The 25,328-nt window shown below is 36.6% G+C and overlaps 1 protein-coding gene across 2 annotated transcripts in view; it reads right to left on the reverse strand.

Moving 5' to 3' along the window:
• Positions 1-25,328, reverse strand: part of GPBP1 (GC-rich promoter binding protein 1) — a 66,750-nt gene that overhangs the window by 8,980 nt on the left and 32,442 nt on the right. Inside the window, exons 3-9 of one of the 2 annotated variants that reach the window (XM_037530607.2) lie at positions 22,726-22,845; positions 15,329-15,452; positions 14,967-15,190; positions 12,162-12,228; positions 11,113-11,172; positions 2,736-2,920; positions 1,888-2,028 (exon numbers count right to left, since the gene is read on the reverse strand). In XM_037530607.2, the coding sequence (XP_037386504.1) occupies positions 1,888-2,028; positions 2,736-2,920; positions 11,113-11,172; positions 12,162-12,228; positions 14,967-15,190; positions 15,329-15,452; positions 22,726-22,788 (864 nt within the window). In that variant the 5' untranslated portion in view covers positions 22,789-22,845. The remainder of the gene's footprint in view (positions 1-1,887; positions 2,029-2,735; positions 2,921-11,112; positions 11,173-12,161; positions 12,229-14,966; positions 15,191-15,328; positions 15,453-22,725; positions 22,846-25,328) is intronic. The other variant, XM_037530608.2, reaches the window with a different exon arrangement.

Here is a 25,328-nt window from a genome sequence, read left to right on the forward strand (position 1 = left end):
AACACAGTAACAATACACACCTTTCCCTCCTGCTTAATCCTCTCTACCACAAAATGTAAACACTGGTAAATTAGCCATCATCCCAGAAAGATTATCTATTACAATTCCTCATTATTTGTCAAGGTTTAATCCTACAGCATAATTATCACAAAGGTCTAAATTGCTGTTTTCGTAATTCTTTTATTCCTCTTTCTTATTGATAAGTATTGCAGTGTTTCACTATGCTGTTTTCTCTGCTTTAGTATGTTTACAAATTTTCATTAAAAATATTTCATACTGTTACTACTTAACCAAAGTGGAAAAACAGCAAGTAAAAACTACGTGATTCTGTTACCAGAACCCAGTTGCCTCAGCCGTGTCCTCTCACCCTGCTGCTCCACCCCAAGTTAGTTGTGGCAGTTGCTCCTCAGAGCCCAGTAACTGCCTTTTTGTCAGTTATGACAGTTGCTCCTCAGAGTCCTTTTATGTAACAGCGTAGTTCCTGGATTGTGAAATGAACCAATGAGGTGCCAGCTATGAGCTGACTGATGCTAAATGGTCCAATCAGTCACAGAATTGAAAAATGGTCCAATCAGATATGTGGATGGGGCACCCTGAAAGAGGATATAATCCAGGTTTGGAGTGAGCTGAGAAGTCTCCAGCTCCCAAACAGGAGATGGTTCCAGGCCCCTAAGAGAAGAGGCAACTCCAGTCTCCAAAGGAAGAAGAAAGAAGGGGAAGGGCCTCCCTGGTAGTGCAGGCGGTTGAGCGCCACACGGTGAAGCTGTCTGCAGCCTCTGCAGTGCAGGTTCAATCCCTGCCAGCCGGCGAAAATCCCACATGGTGAAGCAGACCTCTCCTGTCTTGCCCGCTGCTCCCCTCAGCAGTGTATTTCTTCAGTCTGCCTGTTCTGCTCCCCCCTATCTCCGGTGAATACTCTCACCCTCCCGTGCATCTGGCCCGTACCCCGGTACTTGTATAAAAAATAAATCTTAAAAAAAAAAAAAAAAAAAGAAGAAAGAAGGGTAAGACTCTGTTCCTGGCCTTCGAAGAAGAAAGAAAAGCATTATCCAGCAGCTGACCTCCAAGGAGAGAAGACAACCCAAAGACCTCTGTCAGAGAGTGGGCCTCCAGTACTGTCTCTGACATTGCCTGAAAGGAGCATCAGAGGCCCTGGGCCTGGTGTCTCAAAGATCTGTTTGTTGTTGGCATAGCCCAACTAACTCACGAAGAGCTGTTAATACTTGGTGTCTCCAACACCATCCCTGGGGGACCAGTAGTGACCATCACTACTGGCCAGTGCTGTCCAGCACTCCTAGTTGACCGGTGGCAGCCATCACTGACACTATCTGGGTGAGACAGCCAGCCACCTGCAGTACAGTGAGCTCTTTGTTTCCCCTGTTTGTAAAATAAATCTCATGGTTGCTGTACCTGGAGCCTGAGGTCAAGCCCTTTGTTTTCTCCTGTTCGTAAAATAAATCCCATGGTTGTTGTTCCTGGAGCCTGGGGTCTCTTGCAATTGTGTGCACAGGTAAGAACCCACAGACAGTGACTTGTCCTCTTATTAGGCACTGTCCTTTGTTAGGTTATAGCCCATAGGCTCCTATTCTGTGGGAACTGTATTGCTACAGCCTCTGGTTTTGGTTTTTGGTATTTTGGCCTTTGGGGGTTTTTTGGCAGCTCTTATCTCAGAGCCCCCGGCAGGTGAATGGCCATTCAGTCCTACCATCCGGCCTCCTGCCCTGTTGCCCTGTCCACCCATTTCAAAACAAGCTAATTCAAGGATAAAATAGCTAAAACATCACACTTTAATGTATTTATTTAATGACTTTTAAGTCTTTTTGTTCACTACTAATTATAATGATTGAGACAGGTTGCCTTCCTTAAAAATAACTTTAAATACCATACCTCTTTCACTGAGGTTGTTGATGGACTAAAATTCTTGGCAGTTGTTTTAAAAGCATTAAAGTTGCCAACACCATATGTAGACTCATGAGGGAAAGAAGTCCCAACTTTATTTTCTTTAGTTTGGCTTTTCCATTGTGTGGGCTTAATTTAAAAAAACAAAAAAAAAAAAAAAAACAACAACAACAAAAACACACACACACACACAGATATTAAAAACAGATAATAAAAACAAAGCAAACACTATGAAATAAAGATGACATGTGGCTCATGAAAACATTTTAATTGTATTATTTTTACAAATGTAATAATGCTTTACAACACTGTATCCCCTTTGAGATGTTTGTTACCACACCATAAAAACAAGTATTATTTAATTCTTAATCATTTCTGTATGGTTCTCTCTCCATCTTTTTCTACAAATAAAATCAAAGTTTGGCATTCATATAAAAATATCTGAACTAGGAGGTTTTTTTTTTCTTCAAAGTTTTAGAAACCTAAGGCTAGGTTCTTATTATCTAAAATCAAGAAACACAGTAGGAATTTCAAAAACCTAAGACCTAACACCAAGAAATAGCATTGTTAAGCAAATACTGATGCACCTAGCATACAAAAATTTTATAGATTTCATTCACTACTACTAAAATAAGAAAACACATATATGGTAAACACACACCACTTAACAGATAATTAAAATTAACAACACAGACACACAAAGAACCAATTCTGCCCACCCCACGTCAGCAGCTCACCAATACCCAAACTATGGTATACAGTTATAACATTCTTTTCCCAAAGTATCTAACTTCGCATCAACTCAAAATGTGTATTTTTAACAATGTAGAACTTACTTTTGTAGGTGGAGCAGCAGGTTTAGGGACTAAGCCTTTATAAACACTTGGACCAGTCCCGTTCTTAACTGGCTGTGACTGAAGATTTCCTACAACTGGGAATCCAGACAGCTGTAAGTCTTTTGTATTACCTTTCTTAATAACCAGCATCCTTGGGGCTCTAGATTTAGGATTCGGAGGGTATTCTGCATGAATAAAGCACGAATAAGAGTTACACAGTTTCAAATTTTAGCATAAAATAAAACTGCCCTCAAAATAGAGTATTTTAAACCTTAATATTTTAAATTACTTTCTGTATAAAATAATTATGCTAGATAAGGATGAACTATATTCCTGCTTAAGAAACAAAGTGAAAACATAATCCAACAGATCACAGTAAGAATTGAGCAATGTTAAGTAATATGGATGAATTCAGATAGACAGTGACTAGAAATTATGACCAAACCAAGACTGAATGCATTCTAACATTTTTCATTTTTTTTTAATTGAAAATTTCTCATCATTACTCTTAACAGACTATAAAATGACTATACGCTTCTTCTCCATTTGAAAAGAGAATTTCCCTAACTCAGGTTCATTCTTTTTAATCTTAATTATAAAATCATTACCACTATGCAAAGAACTATAGTCTATTTCTAAATTTGTAATTAAGGTACAACTAATGAAAAAGAGAATTCATTTTTTCATAATACCGAGTCATTCAAACATTTACTGGCCACATTTATTTGATATTTACTTGAACTATACATTCAAGTCATTGTGCAAGTTGCAGAACAACCAATAACTGACTTTTAAGATAGCACTTATAGTAACTGCTAACTGAAAGTTTTTCCCAAGCCCACTTCCGTTGCTGAAACATGAAAAACTACTCTAGACTTTAATCAATATGAATGTGTAATCAAACCAATATTTATGGTTAAATCTCTCTTCCTTCCCTTAGGAAAATTCTGAAAGCAAGTTTCATAGCTGGAGAGTTTAGAATAAAGAATTAACTCAGAGAGAGAAATCCCAGAAAAATTCTAAATTAAAATAAAGCTGCTATTAAGAAAGCTATGATCATGTGAGATGACGAATTGTGCAGTTATCTGTGATGACACCCCACCTCAAACAAACAAAACCCAACTTCCTACTGGATCTTCTCAAGAACTAAATTGAATCAAATAAGGACTTAAAACTCTCCAAAAAATACAGAGCTGATACATTTACTTAATGATGAAGGAAAAATAACAGGGACCTAGAGCAAACTGACAAAAAAAAAAGTTCCTCTTTCAAAAGTTAAACACGTTGGGTCTCCCTGGTGGTGCAAGGGGTTAAGCACTGTACTATGGGGCAATCTGCAGCCTCTGCAGCACGAGTTCGATCCCCGGCCAGGGAGAAATCCCACATGGCACAGCAGACCTCTCCTGTCTCAACTGCTTCTCCCCTCAGCAGTGTATTTTCAGTCAGTCTGCCTGTTCTGTTCCCCACTCTGTCTCTGATGGATCCTCTCATCCCCTGCATGTCTGGCCTGTACCCCAGCTCTTGTATGCATAAATAAATCTTAAAAAAAAAAAAAAGTTAAACATGTTACTCTACTAAGGCAAAAATCTCAACCTCTTAGTTGTCTAAAAGGGTCCAAAACATGAAGACTAAGAAAGACATCTTTCAAAGACAGAGGACACAGAAATTATACCACTGATGTATATAGCTTTTTGGAAAAACTTACACAATTATTAAGAATAAAGATCTCAAACAGATATCAATGAAGAATGACTAGTTCTAAACAATGCAGATTTGCAATTAGCACTTTGCAAACAGATAAGCATGAAAAGATTCTTGAACTCTAAATTTTTTTAATTAAAATACAAGAGAATATATAAAATAAAATATTAAAAATAAAATAAAATACCAGAGAAAATCTTAGCATCATAGTACTCAAAATCTAAATTAAATTCAGAATTGAGGAATAATAAATGCTGGGATTGCAAAAGGGTAATAGTTTGCAAAAGCCTCATCTCAGAGGAAAACAGGTGTTGATGTAGTGAAGGTTCAGTTCTGTCAGTACATTACAGTTAAGTAAATTCAAACATGACTGATGAAGACTGCAGGTTAATATGGCCATCTAAAGCAATAAGTTTATCTTCTTTCATGTCTATATCCTTCTGTTAAGATTACTATAAGAGTGGAAGAGGGGGCCTCCCTGGTGGCGCAGGGGCTAACAACAGTGCTATCAAGCTATAGCCAGCCACTGCATAAAGAGCTTGATCCCCGCCTGCCAGGAAGCAACCCACATGGCGCAGTAGACCTTTCCTGTCTCGCCCGCTGCTCCCCTCAGCACTGCATTTCAGTCAATTTGTCTGTTCTGCTCCCCACCCTGCCTCTAATGAATCTGCTCACCTCACCCTCCATACCCTCTAGCTTATACCCCAGTTCTTGTATGCATAAATCAATCTTTTAAAAAAAAAAAAGTGGAAGAAACCAAATACAGGAGAAAGATCATCAGCAAGAAATGATTTCAACACACATTTCTAGAAAAATAAAGGCTTAGAATATGAAGAATCTTGGCTAGCAGATTAGGACTTGAAAATACCTTATGTCAGAGGGCAGAAATGGAACTTCTTCAAACAAAATCACCAAGAAAAGATCCTTACTAAAATAAATCCTAAACAATGTACTTTAGGCAGAAGGAAAATGATTCCACATGGAAGGCTGAAGTTAAACATAGAGCTTCCATATGATCCAGCAATTCCACTCCTAGGTATTTACCCAAAGGACACAGAAACATCAATTCCAAAGAACACCTGCACCCCTATGTTTATAGCAGCACTGTTTACAATAGCTAAGCTTTGGAAACAACCCAAATGCCCAAAAATAGATGACTGGATCAAGAAGATGTGGTACATATATACCATGGAATATTACTCAGCATTCAAAAAAGATAAACACATGCAATTTGCAGCAACATGGATGGCGCTGGAAGGGATCATGCTCAGCGAAATAAGCCAAAAAGAAAAAGAAAAATACCGGATGGTCTCACTCATAGCAGGAATCTAGAAAACTTAAATAAGGGACCAGGAAAATGAATAACTATAAGAAAGTGAAAATCAAAATCAACAAAAAACTATGAACCAGAGACACTTTTAGGGGGGCGGGGGTGGGAGGGGAGGGATTGGGGTCAGAATGGGGGGGCTGCAATTGTATGGGGAATATAACAATAAAATTTATTAAACAAAAAAAAAAAAAAAAAAAAAAAAAAAAAAAAAAAAAAAAAAAAGAAGGAAAGAAATAATATGCAATTGTTGATCAAGACTAGAAGGCAGAAGAAAAGGAAAGTAGACAAGCAAAAGCAGATACGCTATCTTTTTAAGTCTCACAGTAGTCCCTAACAGTTCGCCTTTCCTAAAATTTAATTCCAAGACAAGTTAAGAAAACAGTCTGGATGTTTTCTCAAAGAGGCATTAATGATAGGATAAAGAGGCAAAGAATGACAGGATAGCCCATAAAAAGGAAAGGTAGAACCTAAGAAATCAGTCATAAAAAAGAGGCAGCAAAGTAAAAGAAGATTAAGGTACCAAAGGAAGATACAAGAATTGGGAGAAAAGTAGACATATTGTTAATGTATTTATTATGCATTCATATTCAAATGTTTATAGCACTGGGTGTTAAGAACATGTATTTTCATACCAAATTCACAGTATTTGATTACTTGCCCCAACCTTGCTACTCTCTCATCTATAAAATGGAAATAATAGTTCCTGTCTCAGTTACAGTGAAATGCTTTCTTCAAACAAGTTACTAGAGAAGTTCAGAAAAATCACACTATATCCACATTAATAGGCTTCCAATTATAATTCAAATTAAAGTTGTCCCTTTTTTGAGAACAAGAGTGTAGAAAGAAAAAACTGTTAACAGAAATAAGCACAATTAAGTCTAACCTATATACATGACAGTAATTATGCTAAATACATTAAACCTCACCATTTAAGAATAAGATAACAGTAACAGTTACATATAAGTAAGGAAAGCACTAATAGCCAATGCCTTAATTTGCATCATTTCTATTTTATATTATTTACACACTGACTCGTCTCTACAAATTCTCCTCACACAATCCTTCCAAATGTTTGAAAGAGTCTAAGTTGTTACTGCAAACAGTATGTAAATGTCAACCTCACTTTCTCCATTGACTTTCTCCATTGGTTGCATTTCCTTATGTCCTCACAAATTACTGCAATCTAACAATAACAGAGACTTTAAATAACCTTGTTGTCCAGCCTCCCTGGCGGCCTAGGGGTTAAGTCTCAGCACTAGCACTGCTAAGGCCTCAGTTAGATCCCTAACTGGGGAGATAACCCACATGGTGCAGCAGACCTCTCCTGCCTTGCCCGCTGCTCCCCACAGCAGTGTATTTCAGCAGATACATCTGCTCTGCTCCCCATTCTGTGTCTGGTGAATCCTCTCATCCATCTCACCCTGGCTTATACCCCAGTTCTTCTATGCAAAAATAAATAAAATCTTTAAAAATAAATAAACATCCCTTTATTCATTCCCTCCTCATATCTATGAAATTACCTTTTATTCTTTAAATTCCAAGTCAATGGTGGAGGGCATGTGGCTCAATTTTTTGAAGAAAGCTTAGAATTAAAATACTGCCACATAAAATACAGAGTAAATTAGGTACACATACAATTCATAGCTGAGATCTTTATTCCTCACGCTCTTGTTGTTTCTCAGTATTACCCACATAGCTGTCTCCTATAGACATCATTTTCTGATTCAGTCACTTATGGCTTTATTCTCTGATCTATCGCTTTAAAATTCCTTCTTTTACCTTTCAATAAATATTTTAGAATACCCCTCTTACACAATTTGAACACAATACACCAACAATTATTTAAACACCTGTAACACATTCAAGGACTTTTACAAAGTAAACAATTTAAAATTAACATTTTTCTCATTAGGATTACTGTGGTCACCTTGCTCTCACGTAAGAAAATTCTCTTAGCAGGATTAAATGATCTGTCCAAAGTCTAAGTAACCAGTAAATAAAAAAGCTCAACTGCTAGGATACAAATCTATCTGATTCCAAAGTCAGTGTACTTAACCATTATATTACACTACTGGGGGAAATGAAAATTAAAGTATATTGGTAGGTCAGGCAATTAAAAATGTTTGCCATTCCCAAATAAAAATACTAACAATAAGCCTCCACTGAATGGTTAGAATAGAATAACTTGCTGTAAGTGTTCACAACCAAGTGATGTCCTTTACCATCATATTAATGCCAGTTATTATTTCAGTTCATCATCTCAGCACAAGAAGCAACTTTGTTTTTTTGTTTGTTTTTACTTTTTTCCGTAGAAGAACTGGGGAGTAGGCCAAAAGTGTGTGTGTGGCGGGGCGGTGGGGATATACCAGAGAGAGTGAGCAGGGGGAGCAGAACAGGCTAGTTTACTGAAATACACTACTAAGGAGAGCAGTGGGTGATACAGGAGAGGTCTGCTGTGCCGTATGTGGGTTAGCAACCTGGCCAGGGATTGAACTCAGGCTGGAGTGGTGATAGCTCTGAGACTTAACCCCTAGGCAACCACCAGGGAGGCCCACAAGAAGCATCTTTGACCAAAAGCATATAGACATGTGAAGGGTAAATAACATTTGAAATAAACTTTCATACTAATTTAAAAAGGATCTTAGTCACATTAAGACACAATAATACACAAATATCAAACTCTAAAGAATATATATAAAACATAGCAATTATAAGAAATTACTATTTAAGTACCAATTTTTTTTCAAATTTTATTTTTATATTTCCCATACAATTACAACCCCCTTATTTTGACCCCAATCCTTCCTTTTCCCACCCCCCCTTAAGTACCAATTTTAACGCAAAAAAGTTCAAGATTATTTTTATATGGACTGATGCTGTCTGAATTTTGTTGCTGCTGAATTTTATTTAATGTACACATCTGACTTGTAGTATGATTTTTTATTCAAATGAGTTTTACTATTTACGTCAATAGGAGGGGTACAGTGTATTTTCCTTAACAAGGGCCCCTATATTACTAATATGAAGAAAAGGTTTAAAGAGATATACTTCTATTTTTTTTTTGTAAGATTTAATTTATTTATTTATACAAGCACTGGGTACAGTCAGAAGCGCGGGAGGGTGAGAGAATTCACTAGAGCCAGAACAGGGAGCAGAACAGGCAGACTGACAAAGTACACTGCTGAGGGGAGCAGCGGGCACAGCAGGAGAGGTCTGCATGCCATGTGGGACCCTTGCCAGGGGCCAGCCGGGGATCTAACCGCGCTGCAGAGGCTGTGGGCAGCTTCAAAGCCCAGCGCTCAACCGCTGCGCCACAGGGGAGGCCCTAAAGAGATATACTTCTAAATAAAAATTAAAATAAGAACTTATAAGATGAAAAAGTAATACTTCTATTCTATCATGACCAAATAAAATGTACTGGTCAGGTTGTCTAGTCAAGTCCAATTAGTGTTCCCTTCTCAACCTTGAAAACACACTGCATTATCTTTTTCTTATTATAATTTTAACAACTGGTTTCATACAAGACAGACTGATGAAAATTAAAGTCATTTCAACATATATAACCCACCAGAAAAATGCTTTTACAAAAAAACTCAGTAAACATTACTCCCTTCCTCACTTGTTTTAATGCAATTATGTTAATTTGCATTTTTCTGGCTAATGTCACTGGAATTCTTCAGAAAACAACCCATCTATAAGAGCTGGTTTCCAATTTGCATTAATTTGAAAGCTAAACAACACTGCTGAGCCTCTCTGGTGGCACAGCGGTTGAGCGCTGTGCTCCAAAGATGTCTGCAGCCTCTGAAGTGCCGGTTCAATTCCCCACCAGCCAGGGTGATTCCCACATGGCGGACAGACCTCTCCTGCCTTGCCAGTTGCTCCCCTCCACAGTGTCTTCGGTCCATCTGCCTGTTCTGTTTCCTGCTCTGTCTGTGGTGAATTCTCTCACCCTCCCATGCTTCTGACTTGTACCCCAGTTCTTGTATAAATAAATAAATCTTTAAAAAAATAAAAACAATACTGCTAAAAATGAACCTTGACACTGTTAAGTAAAATATCAAAGATGAGCAAAAATCAGTAAAATTCATCAAGTTATCAAGGAATAGCTACAAATAAATGCTGTGTTGAAGCAAGACACTACTTAATTACAAGCGAATGAAATTTTTTACCATTTATTATCTTATGTACTAAATCTTTGGATCTGTCAAAAATTATTGCTTATAGCGCCAGTGACAAAAAAATAGCCAGTAAGACTTCTGAAAATAGACAAGTCAAAACTATCACTAATCATGTCTCAAACTGCCTTAAAACAAAACCATTTTCTCTCCATAAATATGCCAATAAACCAACCACACAATTAAATTATTTTCAAATCCTCACAGGTACACTGAAATACCATAAATCCTATTTCAGTTTTAAATTATTAAGGACATGAAAGAGAGTTAAGATTATTTTATGACACCAAACAACAGTAATCCTGATTAAGATCAAAACATAAAGAAATGACAGATAAAAACTGAATGAAGGTGTTTCCAATAAAGCCTATAAAATTCTAAGCATAATTTATGTAACTATATTTTAAATAGCTTACTCTCCTTCAAGGTAATTTTTTAATTAGTTATTATGTTTAGATTCAATCTACAAGAGGATAGTTTCAGGGACAACCTTTTTAAAAATACATATTATATTTCCATTATTAAATTTTTACTTACCTGGAAGGAAGCAGCACTAGAAAAGTTCTATTGCAGTCTTTCCTAAAATTCTCTCTTGTCTTCCTCAGGAACATAGCTATTCTAAATGTTACAATGGGGAAGACAATATTTGGGAACCCAGGGGTAAAGTGAAAAGTAATACTGTGAGGTGTAATACAATGAAAGTTTCATTGTATTCCTAGTGGGAAGTACTGGGAATTTAACAATTAACCAACCACAATTAACCAATTTTTTCTAATGCAAACATACTTATTAGTTTACCTAAGACACAGTAAAGAGTACATCTTCCTTTTAAACATCTTTTCAACTAGTGCTCAAAATTCTTAGATCAACCCTGAAACAGTAGAACCAAAATCTTTGTATTAATACATTTTATTTTCATTATTTCCAAAAATGTATTTGCCCTTAAATCATTTCTATTATTAAATTAACCAAGGATCAGTACCAATATTATCTATAGGTAGTTTTATATGACAAATGCTCACTGACATTCTTGATTTTTTATTTACTGTCATTCTACTCAAATCCGAACTATTCCTAATTTCTTAGAGATTCTATTTAACACCTTCCAGGTGGTTCTATATTCTTATGCAATCAGTTGTTCCCAGAAAAACTGAATAATAAGGAAACATACCTAAGAGAGGAGCTTGGGAGATTTTTTTGGTTGGGTATGTGTGTGTCTGGGCGTGTAGGCCTGGGGAGAGTGGTAGAAATACTAATTTGCAATACAGAAAAAACAATGCCATTCACATGGTTCTAACAAAAGTGTCTGACAACCCCCACCCCCACCCTCAAAAGGCCCTTTAAATAAATAGGGAGAGCAAAATAAAACAAAGTAATTCCCCAGAGTATCACCCCATAAATACAATAAAGAACAGCACAGGAAGTGGCAAAGTTTAAAATAATGCCTTTATTGTTAGGACTAGTATGCTGTCATAAGCCACAATCCTTTTGTTTTGATTAAGTTGTTGATTTTTCAATAGAAAAATACATATGAACATATGTACAAGTTCCAAAGCAGATACAGCACCATTGAATTTGGCATCAAATAATAAAATTTATTTTTCAGATATCAAATCTTTTTTTTAATATTTCCATTATTTTAAACTTCACTTGAATCTTTAAAAAGCTGTCTAATTTGTACTACTTGAGTGCAGCTTAATCTTCTATAAGATGCTATCAAATTAAACTCAGCAGTTTTAAACAAAAGGGAGACACTGCCAGAAAAATTAAGGTTTTAACAATCAAAACAACAAATAATTTCAAATATAGACTAGTTTCATAGACAATTTTATATCACACTATGATTACTTATTTCCAGTTAGCTAAATTTTCAAGTTTGAACAACTAAAAATTTAAAATGAGTTCTTTGCTTATCAGGCTGCTCTTAAAATGACATTAAATGATTACATGAACTTATAATCATTTTCATAAATCTCATTTGAGTATACTTAATGGTACTAATATGTATAAATCAATTATTTCAAATTAAATACTTATCTACCCCCAATATCTAGTTTATAAAAGGTACATATTACCTTCTTTTTGTTAGCGTAATAATCAAAACAGATATTTAAAAGATGAGGTTTAATTCTAGCCTACCACTTATTTTAAAAAACACAAAAAAGTAAAACCTACAAAAAGCATTTCGTACCCCTCAAAAATAAATCCGAAATTACTTACCCCATACACCTGCAGCTAAAGATTTATTCTGATTTGGTTCTCTCTCATATTCAGGATTTAAAGATGGCTAGAAGAAAATTGTAATGAAAATAAATGTTTAAACTTCTCACATTTTAAAAAATAAATCCTATAAAAGTAATCTCAGAACTGTACTGAGGGATCTAACAGGATATAATATTAATTTTAAATACTCTTTTCATCTCCAACTATCTCAGGAAAGGATGTAAATTTAAAAAAAAAAACAAACTCAAAGAGAATGTATGATCTTTCCATGAATCTGAAAGGCCCTCCTTTCTTAGTATTGGGCCTAAAATCAGGAAAGAAGAAAATCAGACCATTCCTCAACTCTTCTATTAGATTTTCACTGCTAGATACTTTAGTTATTAACACACTCATTCTGAAAGGTAAATGCAAATTTTATTTTAACAAGTGATCCTCAGGATATTAGAGTCGGAACACTAAATGTATACCCTAAAGCTAACTTAGTTAGAAATATTTGCTAAATATTTAGCAAATATCCTAAAAATTTATGATTTGAGAAATCTTAAATTTCCAAAATTACATCAATAATTCCCATATTATCAATTAATACAGCCTGACTTAAAGAAGATACTTAATAGATATTGAATAAACTGATCCTGATACAAATATTTTAATTACCCCTAAGTGAATCATTAACATTCTACTGAGAATATGTATGCACACCAGCATGATTTCTTGATACAAACTAAGTAAAACCGGGGTGATTCTGGTGTAAAGTTTCACGTGCCTTTATAGAAATATAGTATTAGAAGTTACACTATAGGTCTACATTTGAGACTAGGATTATTATAGCTGATACAATCCTGGAAGTTGGGGGTGGGGTATGACAATAGCAGCCACTAGGTTTTACTGGGTGTTTGCATCTGTCAGGTATGAGTTTAATTTACTTGTATTGTTCATTTAAACTCTCAAGACACTACAGATGCAGACCAGTGTCATCCCTAGCTTGATTATAAAAATTCCTTTTATGGTAAAGAGCAAGTGGGGAAAATGGAGCACTGAAATGGGAAGGCATGGAGATTCCAAGGTTCTTAGCAGGATCTAAGAATAATTTTTTGTTGGGCCTCCCTGGTGGCGCCAGCGGTTGAGTGCTGAGTTGTGAAGCTGCCCGCAGCCTCTGCAGCGCTGGTTCGATCCCCAGCCTCTGCAGCGCTGGTTCAATCCCCGGTTGCCGCGCAGACCTCCCCTGCCACCCGCTGCTCCCCTCAGCAGTGTACTTCGGTCCTTCTGCCTGTTCTGCTCCCTGCTCTGGCTCTGGCAAATTCTCTCATCCTCCCGCGCTTCTGACTGTACCCAGTGCTGGTATAAATAAATATAAATAAATCTTAAAAAAAAAAAGAATGATTTTTTTGTTCCTCTTTTCCTCACCACTCCCCGGCCCTAAATTCAATGTATCGAATTCTCTAACTTCCACCTTCTGTGCAAAATAATGTCAAACTATATCCCAAACTACTTATTTTCAAATCATTGTTTTCTCCTGAGATACTGACACTGATTCCTAACTGGCCTCCCTGCTCACAATGTAATCCATTCAAGACTTAACAACTACAGTAGCCTTTAAAAAAAAACTAAAATCAGCGTACATAATTACCCTCCAGGGAGGATTTCCACTGTGTCTGCAGTTAAATTAAAATTCTTTACCTTTACCTGCTAATGTCCTTCTCAATTAAAACCCTTTCCCACCTCTTTAACGTGGCCTAAAATGATTTTTTTTGCCTATAGTGGCCAAATTTTTATCCCTTAAACATGACAAACTGGCTTCCAACTTTTGGCCTTGGCATGAGGCTTTTCCCTCTCCCATTCTAACAAAGCTCACTCTTTATGAAGTATTCCCAGATCAATCTTCCCTAGAGAAACTTTCTTAGAAACCTCTCCCGACCTCAGTCAGAAGTCACTTCCGGTCTAAATTCTCTGAAAAATACTAATAACTTTTTATGTTATAAATATCCCCACTAGAACAGAAACTCAGTGACCGTGAAGACCTTGCCTAGTTTGTTCACCTATGTATTCTGAAGGTCAAGAACAACTAGTGGGCTCATAGAGCCAGTCAAATATATACAAAATAAAAAACAAACAACATAACCAGAAAAATTAACCACCAGGAATTAGTAAGACTTACATAAATTGAGAGTTTACACAAGCCATACGGTGAGATTTAGAATAGAAAAAAAAATATACAAAAATGTTGTTTCTACTTACCTCATACCTATTTGCATCTGGCCTAAGCCAAGAATTAGTTTGTATTCCCTAACCGCAAAGAAACTTTTGAATAGAGAAAGTAGCTTAAGGGCAAGAGAACTATCATTGAGATTAGCTTAAGACACATTTATGAATAATCATGTGTTATTTAAGAGATAATCTAAATAAAGAGGACAGATAAAGTATTCTTCCCAAAAAATTGATGGCTTTTAAAGCTAGTATTATGATGCATTTGTAAATAAGCCATTAAGCTCAGCCATTACTTCTAAGAGAAACTGTTTAAGTTTCTATAAAGAATAATACAACATAAATTTGGCATAAGCCGTAAAATAAAAGACATTGTTAGACATAAAAATAAGTAGAGCGGGAGAGGGAATTAGAGGAGGGAAATTATGAACAAAAAAGCCTCCAAAAAATAAGGACTGAAAATAATTGGACCTGTACATTGTCATTCCTGTAGGAAAAAAGCTAAGCTATGCTGGCTGATAAAACCTCATGATATCACCCTGATGCTAAAATGGCACTGCAGAAACCTCATTTGTATTAAAATCATAAGAAACTTACAAAATCCTCAGCCTCAAACTGTTTGCGTTCTCTCTTGTCTTCTTTTCTCCCAGTTTCATTGTCGGGTATGCTGTTTTCATGTAGTCCTTGGCTTTTACCAGAATGGAAAATACTGCTACGAGAACGGGAACTTCCACCATGGTATCCCCCTCGATGATTTATGTTTTCAGTACCATTTCTTCCATGTGCACGCCATCCATTTTTTTCCTTCCTTCCAAAGTTACCTTCATTTGATGAAAGCAAAGTATTACAAATTCAAAAAAGATGGCTACGCTTAAAGACGGAATCGCAATCAAAGGAGTCTCAAAAGAAGCGGAAGAAAATTTTCCTTAAACTCTGATGTTTCTTAGCAAATTTTTTACCTCCATTAGGACGTCCAATACCAGAATCAAAGCCATCTGAAGAGTTGTGTCGTCGACGATTCACATCATAACGATTTTCTGTCCATGAAAAGTTTTCAGAATGTTTCTCAAAATTCAGTGACGACTGAAACAAATTGTAAACATACAGGTAAATATTTACATGAATCTTAAAATATAATTTTAAAAACTATAATACTCTGACCTAAGTTATAAACAGGAATGCTTAAGGATAAAGAAAGTTTTGTGGTTGTTTCCTCTGTGTTTGGTAACGAGTAACTTTTAATAGGTAAGAATGATAACACTGTTGGTGTATTTTCTCCTCTGGTGGAAATTAAAAAACTATTCAAGGGCCTCCCCTGGTGGTGCAGCGGTTGATCGCTGGGCTGCGAAGCTGCCCACAGCCTCTGCAGTGCAGGTTCAATCCCCAGCTGCCAGCGAGGGTCCCACATGGCACACAGACATCTCCTGCCGCCTGCTGCTCCCCTCAGCAGTGTACTTCGGTCCTTCTGCCTGCTCTGTTCCCCACTCTGGCTCTGGTGAATCTCTCGCCCTCCTGTGCTTCTGACTGTACTCAGTGCTTGTATAAATAAATAAATAAAACTTTTCAAAAATAAATAAATAATAAATGATAAAAAACCTATTCAAGGCGCCTACATCTATTTATACCCAAAAACTTTAAAGGCAAAATGCTACTGTAAGGAAGAAAAGGAACAATATAGTTCTTATAATAAACACAGTATTTTATATCACATACTACTGGATTTAAATTTTTTGCTATAGTTCAAGGTTTTCTTCAACATCAGAAAATAATGACAAATGAAGCTACAGGTCTATTTTAAGCTCTCTAAATTTACTTCCAAACTCCTCCTCTCCAAAGCAAATTTTTTTTATTATCAAGAGAATAAATTCACAATTATTTACAAAGATCCTCAATATTAATTAATTAATCTGATAAAATCACAATCAAAACACCAAGCTTAAATTTAAAAAAAAAAAAATCCTAACCATTTCTCAGATTTGTGTTTATGTTACAACTCCCTCCAAGACAAAGGAAAGAGATCCTCAGTTATGATGAAAACTCACTACATGTAACCCTATCATCCAATTGGACCCTCCATGTTGCCCCTGCTTAGGACTTATTGGTACCAGTTTCCCGGACCCCAGAATCTTATTCTCACGCCACTTTCTGTGCTGTGAAAAATAAACATGTCCAAGATATCTCATGTCATCTGCCAGCAATTAAGAAAACATTCATGGACTATTTTGTTAATGTGCAAGTATGGTTAAAAACCCAAGCCCTTTGCAGACACAAACAGCTTTGGTGATGACAGAGCTAAAGCCTTCTGGAAGATGAAAGCAAGAAAATTCTGAGTCGGTTATTTAAGATGACTTAAGCCACCTCGGAGATTTACTCAGTTTCCTGGAGTACCACATAGACAGGAGAGGAGTCATAAGTCCAATCAGTTCCTCATAACTTCTTCTGGGTGTGGCCATAATGTGGCAGAAATCTCTTGCCAGACATTTAACTAACTTTGTCCTTCCTACATGAACTACAACAGAAGTGGAAGACAGAGGGATTTTTATTTACTAGATTTTTACTCGGGAGGAAAACTATTTCTAAGAAATATTTTGATAACTACCTTAGAGGTTGAAATCTGATGACATACTTTCTGGCTGAATTGCTATGAATGGGAAAATACAAACTCATACTAGTATGCTCTTGGAAAATCAGGAGGGTGGATGGGAGACAGAAAGGACAGAGTCAACAGAGGAATTACAAACAGGGGGAGGTCATGAAATGTTTGATATGTACCCCAACAGTTACTTCTCAATATTCAGCACTGCAGCTGAACTACCAAACTTGAAGCTACAACTGCAAGTGGGGGTAGGGGGGTTGGGGAATGGGGGGGGAACTACAGAGCAACTAGGCAAGAGATAATGCTTTGTCTCTGACATGGGTCAACTGGACATAACACTGGTAAGTAAAAGAACCCTATGTGAAATACAGATTAGTGTTAGTACTTCAAATAGATTTTAAGTCTTCTTAAGTTCAGGCAAAAAAATAAAGAAAATTCTGAACCACATGAGAAATTCCAGAATTTGCAACTATTCTCATTCAAGTGATGGATCAGAGTGAGAGGTTCCCTCACTGGTTAGTGACCAAGTGGTAAAAGGTAGGATGGAAACTAGATATTTCAAATGATGCTTTGACTGTTTTCACCCTCCTTTCAGTAACACAAGGAAGAGATGTCTTATCACGGTAAGGTACCAGATGAAGAACATGGTTATGGCCAGTGAGTCAAAGGATCACTAACCAAATTGAAACAGTGTAGCAATGAGGATACAAAATTTTGGGAAAAATGAAAACATTAGAAGTTAATTTGTTAAAGCTGAGCTATTGCCACCTATTAGAAACAGTAAAAGCAAAATTCCTACTGTTCACAAGCAACTGATACTAACATTGGAACAATCTCCTCAAAGTCAACTCAAAGCAATATATCTACAGCCCACATTCTCCACATAAATCTTAATGGTAACAGTTCAGTCAATGACTGCAGCACAGTCAAAAAGATCATGTCCTTGGGCCTCCCTGGTGGTGCAAGGGGTTAAGATGCAAACTATGACGCTATCTGCAGCCACTGCAGCACAAGTTCAATCCCCAGGCTGGCCAGGGAGCAACCCACTTGGCGCAGCAGACCTTTCCTGCTCCCCTCAGCACTGTATTTCAGTCAATCTGCCTGTTCTGCTCCCCACTCTGTCTCTGGTGAATTCTCTAACCCCCCCCCACCTCCGGTTTGTACCCCAGTTCTTGTATGCATAAATAAATAAATCTTAAAAAAAAATCATTTTGGGGTTCTTTTTAGTAAGTTAAATTTTAATATTTAAAAATATTAGGATTCTGTGCCGATCATCCCGGGACATGATTTTTTTCTCTTTAAAGTGTCCACAAGCCAGGGTGATAAGCTAGCCAAAAAGGAACTTAGTTCAAACAATCTGTTTTGGCAACCTGGATTCTCTCACTAGAGAGACACAATCCTAGATCGTATAGAGAGTGATCATTTAAGTATACTTGATCAAGTCCCCATATGATGTCCAATGTGGACCAAGGGTTATAATGGGTCTCTGCAAATTCTATTAAAAAGCCAGTAATACCTTCATCTGTTAATGAGGTCAAAATTCAACATATTTACCTTCTATTATTTTTGCTAATCTTCATATAAAGCGTTTTACAAAGTGATTGGTATGTAATATGATGACTATATCAGATATTAGAGTAAGCAAACCACAGAAGATCTCTAGCACTTTACTACACATTTTAAATCTTTCTTGATTCCTTTTAAAAGTTTAACTTTCGGGCCTCCCCGGTGGCGCAGCGGTTGAGCACTGGGTTGCGAAGCTGCCCGCAGCCTCTGCAGCGCCGGTTCGATCCCTGGCTGCTTCCCGGCCACCAGAGGAGGGTCCCGCATGGCGCACAGACCTCTCCTGCCGCCCGCTGCTCCCCTCAGCAGTGTACTTCGGTCCCTCTGCCTGCTCTGCTCCCTGCTCTGGTGAATTCTCACACCCTCCCATGCTTCTGACTGTACCCAGTTATTGTATGTATGTATGTATGTATGTATGTATAAATAAATAAATAAATAAATCTTTAAAAGAAAAAGTTTAACTTTCTCTGATATCTAGAACATCCAAATTAGTTGACCAAAAAAAAAAAAAAAATTCACTCTACATAGCAAACAAGAAGTTTCAATGACCTGGCTACCAATCCCACTGAATTTTCTTACCATTTCTTTGCCTAAAGTATAGTAGAACATGTTTTCAGTGCAAGTTGACACTGCTTTTGTATTAAAGGAAAGTTTTAAGACAGTATTAATCATTGCTTTTTAAATGTTGCCATAAATTAATCAATAAAGCACTACACTGCTATACTCTAAATCATAGAACTCAGAATATCGATTACAAACAAGATGTATTCACTGTAACAATCTCACCATAATATGTTTTTATTATTTTTTTGTTCTGTTTAAATAAAACAATTCCTGGGCCTCCCCGGTGGCGCAGCGGTTGAGCGCTGGGTTGCGAAGCTGCCCGCGGCCTCTGCGGCGCCGGTTCGATCCCCGGCTGCTCCCGGGCCACCGGAGGAGGGTCCCACATGGCGCGCAGACCTCTCCTGCTGCCCGCTGCTCCCCTCAGCAGTGTGCTTCAGTCCTTCTGCCTGTTCTGCTCCCCGCTCTGGCTCTGGTGAATTCTCTCACCCTCCTGCGCTTCTGACTGTACCCAGTGCTTGTATGCATATATGTAAAAATCAATCAATCAATCAACCAATCTTTTTAAAATAAATAAATAAAACAATTCCCCTATTTTCTGCCACTCACATAGCCTTTTTTTTTTTTTTTTTTTTTTAAGATTTATTTATACAAGCACTGGGTACAGTCAGAAGCACAGGAGGGTGAGAGAATTCACCAGAGCCAGAGTGGGGAGCAGAGCAGGCAGAAGGACCGAAGTACACTGCTGAGGGGAGCAGCGGGCGGCAGGAGAGGTCTGCACGCCATGTGGGACCCTCCTCCAGTGGCCAGGGAGCAGCCAGGGATAGAACCGGTGCTGCAGAGGCGGCGGGCAGCTTCGCAACACAGCGCTCAACCACTGCGCCACCGGGGAGGCCCTCACACAGCCTTTTAATACCACATCCCTGGTACATTCCTTCTTTAATTACTATGAAAGATTACTTCACTGTGACTATAAGGATAAGATAATGGGAAGGAAAAGGATCTAAAGCAAAGGAGATTTCACTATCTGAACTTTCCAGTGTCTACAACCATTTCAGTATTCCTTCAACAAGAAAAATGTTGCTTTTAAAATGCATTTTTAATGGAGTGAAAAAGAATCAAAGATCACAAAAGAAAATATCAATATACTATATGTATACAACTTTTGTTTTAGTTGTATTTAAGTATTTATATAAACATGTAAATTTTTCTTCTACCCTGGTCCCAATCAGTGTAAAGAGGTATATAAAGAATCAGTTGCAGTTTAAAATTTCACCACATGATGGGGCTAATATTCTACATACCTCAGGAACCCAATGAAGTGCAGCCTGAAAACATCCCTACCCATAATTCAAGTCTTCACAGGTATCATTCTTTCAAAGAAGAAATAAAAGACCTGCATTAAGCTGAAATAAAGAACTAATAGCAAGTAAAGTTTTTCCATTTATTCAGAGTAAGATTTAAAGGTCCCTGGCAAATGACAAGAATTATGAGAACAGATGAACAGTGGTTCTAAGAAATGAAAAAAACATGACAGAAGGTAAAAGTCATTACTAAAAGGTGGGCACAGTCGAAGGAAATAATTTCAAATACTGTTAGTTAAGAGTTAAAACAAACCTTTTTTCTGGAGATTTAAAGTAAATGAAAATTTAGAATGGGCAATCTCAGTTCTCAAAATTACTCATCACTGTTCATGAGGGTCTAAATTCAGATCAAGAGTCTTAAACTCAGATTAACATCTGAATGAAGATACGAATTATTCTCTATTTTCTTAATGTTTCACAACTAATTTTCTACTGGCTAATTTTTATCAATCTACTTTAAAATGAAAACTAGTCTCACACTTATTTCAGAGAACAAGGAAATAAACCAGGAAACAGAAAACTCCTATATAGCCAGACTCTGAAGTAGGCTGGAAGGGAAACAAACCCATTAAAAGGACATATGAGCAAGAGCAGGTGAAAAGGAAAAGAAAAAGAAAAAAGTAAACTGCAGGGACTTAAGAGAAAAGGGGGCAAACAGAGAGTCCGTAACTAAGTGATCTCAGTAACTTAATACTTACCTCCATTCCCTAAATCCTATTTTGTGGCAAGTCTATGAAATGAAATGTTAAAATCATTTCATTTTACAGAATTCTAAAATGAGTCCTATGGAAAGAGCACATAATAGGAAATGTACCTGGATTCTAGTCCACATTTAATCCACAATAACTATATAAATTAGTATGATAATTTAATCACTAAATAACTTCCTTACTTGTTTCTAAGTTTCTACAAGAAAGGCCCATGTCTGCTTTTACACACACCTCGGTATGCTAAATACCCAGTCCCTACTCAAAACAGATACACCAAATGAGAGAATGAATGACATTTTAATGGATGTGTTCTAGAGTACAGAATACACTACTTGTCTATGTGAAAACAGGCAAATCAATTAACCATCCAGAGACTCCACTTGTTTAAAATAAAGTCAATTTATCTCATCATTGAGATCTATTTTCAAACAATGAAATTCTTTTGCCTGTCACTCTAATGCAGCTTTTTCAATATATTATGGCCAAATTTGTTATGATCCTTATTGGGGAAGAAATTCCCAAGTTAAAACTGTTCTGGTAAGAGCTGCTTTTAATAAAGAGTTTCATAAGAACTACCTGTACCCCAAAAGGTTTAGTTGAATGCCTTAGCATTGTAGGCCTTGATTAATAGCCAAGAATTTCTTGAACTAAGGGAAAAATAAAATGAAAGACAAATATTAGGCAAGTAGATTAATTCTAATCAATTTCAAATTGCCTCTTAGTGTGCTATATAAACAGATGACAACTTCAATGCAGAGTCTTTTTTTATTTTAATAAAGATTTATTTACTTATTTTATACAAGAACCGAGGTATAGGCCAGATGCGTGGGAGGGTGAGAGGATTCACCCGAGACAGAGTGGGGAACAGAACAGGTAGACTGATGAAATACACTGCTGAGGGGAGCAGCGGGCGAGGCAGGAGAGTTCTGCTGCGCCATGTGGGACCCTCGCCGGCCAGCTGGGATGGAACTGGCGCTGCAGAGGCTGCAGAGAGCTTCATAGTGCGCGCCTGCCCAGGGGAGGCCCTGCACACTAAGTCTTAAACTAAGCTTTTAACTAAATGAACATTGTTAACTAAAATGAACATTTTTATATCAGTGAGTCTTGATGTGTAACAATGTTGCAAAGTTTTCATCATACCCTGAAATTTCAGTCATGTGGAATTCAGTCTTATTTATTTGAAAAAGAAGTATTCGTTAATTGAAAAGACTTCAAAAATTTAATTTTTTAAAATATATCTTTAGGAAAGTAAGTAAACCAAGTTGTCAGAAGAATAGTGTACGCAAGAGTAAACTGCGAAAGTAGATTCAACATTCCACACCTGTTTGAATTAAATCACATAAAACTTTGATTATTGCAAAAACAACCTTGACGTAAATGCTTAGTGTGTTGATTATTGAAAACTGACTTTATTAAATAAAAACCAACAGGAAATACAACAGGAAATAACTTAGATGGTAAAGCAAAAAAAAATTAAACTTTCCATCTCAAATACACTGGTGAAGAACATGAAAGAAAGAGGGGCAGACTAAAAGACAAAAAGGAAAGAGATGCGAGAGTACCTTTGTTGATGATGGTGGAGTAGGAAAATTAAGCCAGGCTGGAGCAAAGTCATGCTGCGCCATTTAGGTCCAGTCTCTCCGACTCAGTGAAACAAGGCTTCAACACCTCATTGCAAGTCCCTGTCATAAAAATGGAAGTAATTAAACATGTAGCTCCTGACCAATATTATCCTCCATTCCATTTGTAGTGAAGTTTAAGAAAAAGCAAAAATATAGTCACAGAAACTAAATTAGTGGGGTATGGGTGGAAGGGATGGCTGCAATGGGAAAGACTAAATTTTTGAGGTAATGGAGTATTAATCGTGATTATGGTGTTGGTTATACAAATACACACTTGTCAAACTTCATGAAATCATGTACTTAAAACTAGCTAGCTTTAAGTAAACAATACCTCAATAAAACTTTTCAAAATTACAGCAGCCTAATCACTAATAGACTAAACATCAAGTGAGACACAACAGACATACACAGCACTATCGATAGGTAGTCTTGTCCCCACCCCATAAAGAATCTAAAACCTGGTCTAAACCTGGTCTATCAACTCACAGGAAATTCAACATAGAGGAAGAGCAAGTTAAACATCTGAGGAACTTAATAAATTCCAGATCACAGAATTTTCTAAGGCCAAATGATCTGGTTTCATTAACAAACTATTTGGCTATAATTAAGAAATTATAATCATTTTAAATGTGATAATGTTAATATAGTGGTATATGAAAAACATACTGAAGTCTTTACAATTAAATTCATAAATGTGAAATCTACTTTAAAATAAATCAGAAAATGCTGAGCAGGGGTATAGTTGAAAGAGATTGTTCCTATGTTTGTAAATGTTGCTGCATGGAAGGTGGTGTATGCTCTTTTCTATACGAACAATCGTATTTGATGTTTTCCATAATAAAAGAGGATTTTCTAATTACAATCATCACAATGGGTATCTTAAATATTTTAGAAACTATTCCTCTTCATATTAAACATTTTGCGAGTATCTCAATTCCATTAATAAAAGTTTCAAGTTGTCAACCCAATTCAATGATAGTAAATTCAGTTTTAAAATAAGGCAAAAGCCAAATGGGCAACTGCACTAATCTAAATATAAAGCTTATTATTTTTTCTAATCAAATTAATAATCTATAGGGCCTCCCTGTGACGCAGCAGGTTGAGCGCAGCGCTGTGAAGCTGTTCACAGCCTCTGCAGCGTGGGTATGATTCCCAGCCAGGCAGAGAGATATCCACATGGCATGGCAGACCTCTCCTGTCTCACCCGCTGCTCCCCTCAGCAGTGTTTTCAGTCTGTCCACCTGTTCTGCTCCCCGCTCTGTCTCTGGTGAATTCTCTCACTCTCCCGCGACTCTGGCCTGTACCCCAGTTCTTGTGTAAATAAATCTTTAAAAAAAATTTTTAAAAACAATAAATGTTATAAAAAATTATATAATCTATAATATAATCTAATAATGAAATGGCAATCTAGTAATTTAAAATGGGAATTTTTTTAATAATCAAAGTATCAATACCATAGCAATCTTCCATTTTCAAAACTATTTCAAATGGAAATACCAGGTTAGAATTTTTTAAAGTCCTATCAATTTCTTAGTACTTAAAATCTGAGACAAAATCCCACAAAACACATATCCAGACCTTCAGTACAACAGGAGGTTTAGTGATAAACCAAAATATATGCATTTGGAAAGAGCAGATAATTGAAATTCGGGGAGAACAGGTTCATATTAGAAACCCAAAATGTATCCAAGAGGAGATTCAGAGTGAGAGAGAGTGAAGGGAGAGAAGGTAAGGTGGGGAAAGAAGGCTTACAGATAGAAAAGTAATGAAGGATGAGATAATAGATATGGTAATCATCAATGGTCAGATGAAGGAATCAAAAGGTAAAAATAGTCAGATGGAGGGGTCACAGAGTAAAAGTAGGTTAAAAGTTCTTTTTTATCAGTCCTTTCAAATTCACTGTTGTTGGCGTCTAGGAAGGCTGGCAGTTTAATCCAGCGCAAGAGTCAGATCCAGGTTAAAGAGAGCAGTAAAGTGATTTTTCTCCCAGTGTATTTCTTGGTCTTATTTTAGTATGCCTCCCAGGGAACCTCCCCTTTTCCTGGGGACCACCCTGTTACAATATCACTTTCACAATACAAGATTTTAAGAGTTTACCTAATCAAAATAAACAATATAAAAATCCAGACACTAAAGATATCAATATTAAAATATATTTAATGTGAATACCAAATATTTTAATCTCATTGACATCCTGAATTTATAAATTATTTAATTCAAAATGAAAAGTCAAATGCACCAGAACATATAATTTAAAAGATCAAAATATTTGAGTATGTCTAAAATTATTCCTCCAAGAAAAAAATCAGGTACTCTGTGTTCTAATTTAAATGCATTACACTTTGAAGTCTTCTGAAATAAAAATGAATACTGAAATGTTTTAGAATAAAAGACTTTTACATCTATTGTGACCTGACACTAAATACCAAACTGCTTTGTGCTGTTTGTGATGCGAATCTTAGATTACCAGGAACTTTTTTTTGAAACTTAAAATTATAATTCCAGTAACTCAATAGGAATGAAAATACACTTGCTAGCTTGTA

The sequence above is a fragment of the Talpa occidentalis genome, unplaced genomic scaffold (genome assembly GCF_014898055.3).
Source record: "Talpa occidentalis isolate TD23 unplaced genomic scaffold, MPIMG_talOcc4v2.1 talOcc4.6, whole genome shotgun sequence".
Classification (NCBI taxonomy): Eukaryota; Metazoa; Chordata; class Mammalia; order Eulipotyphla; family Talpidae; genus Talpa; species Talpa occidentalis.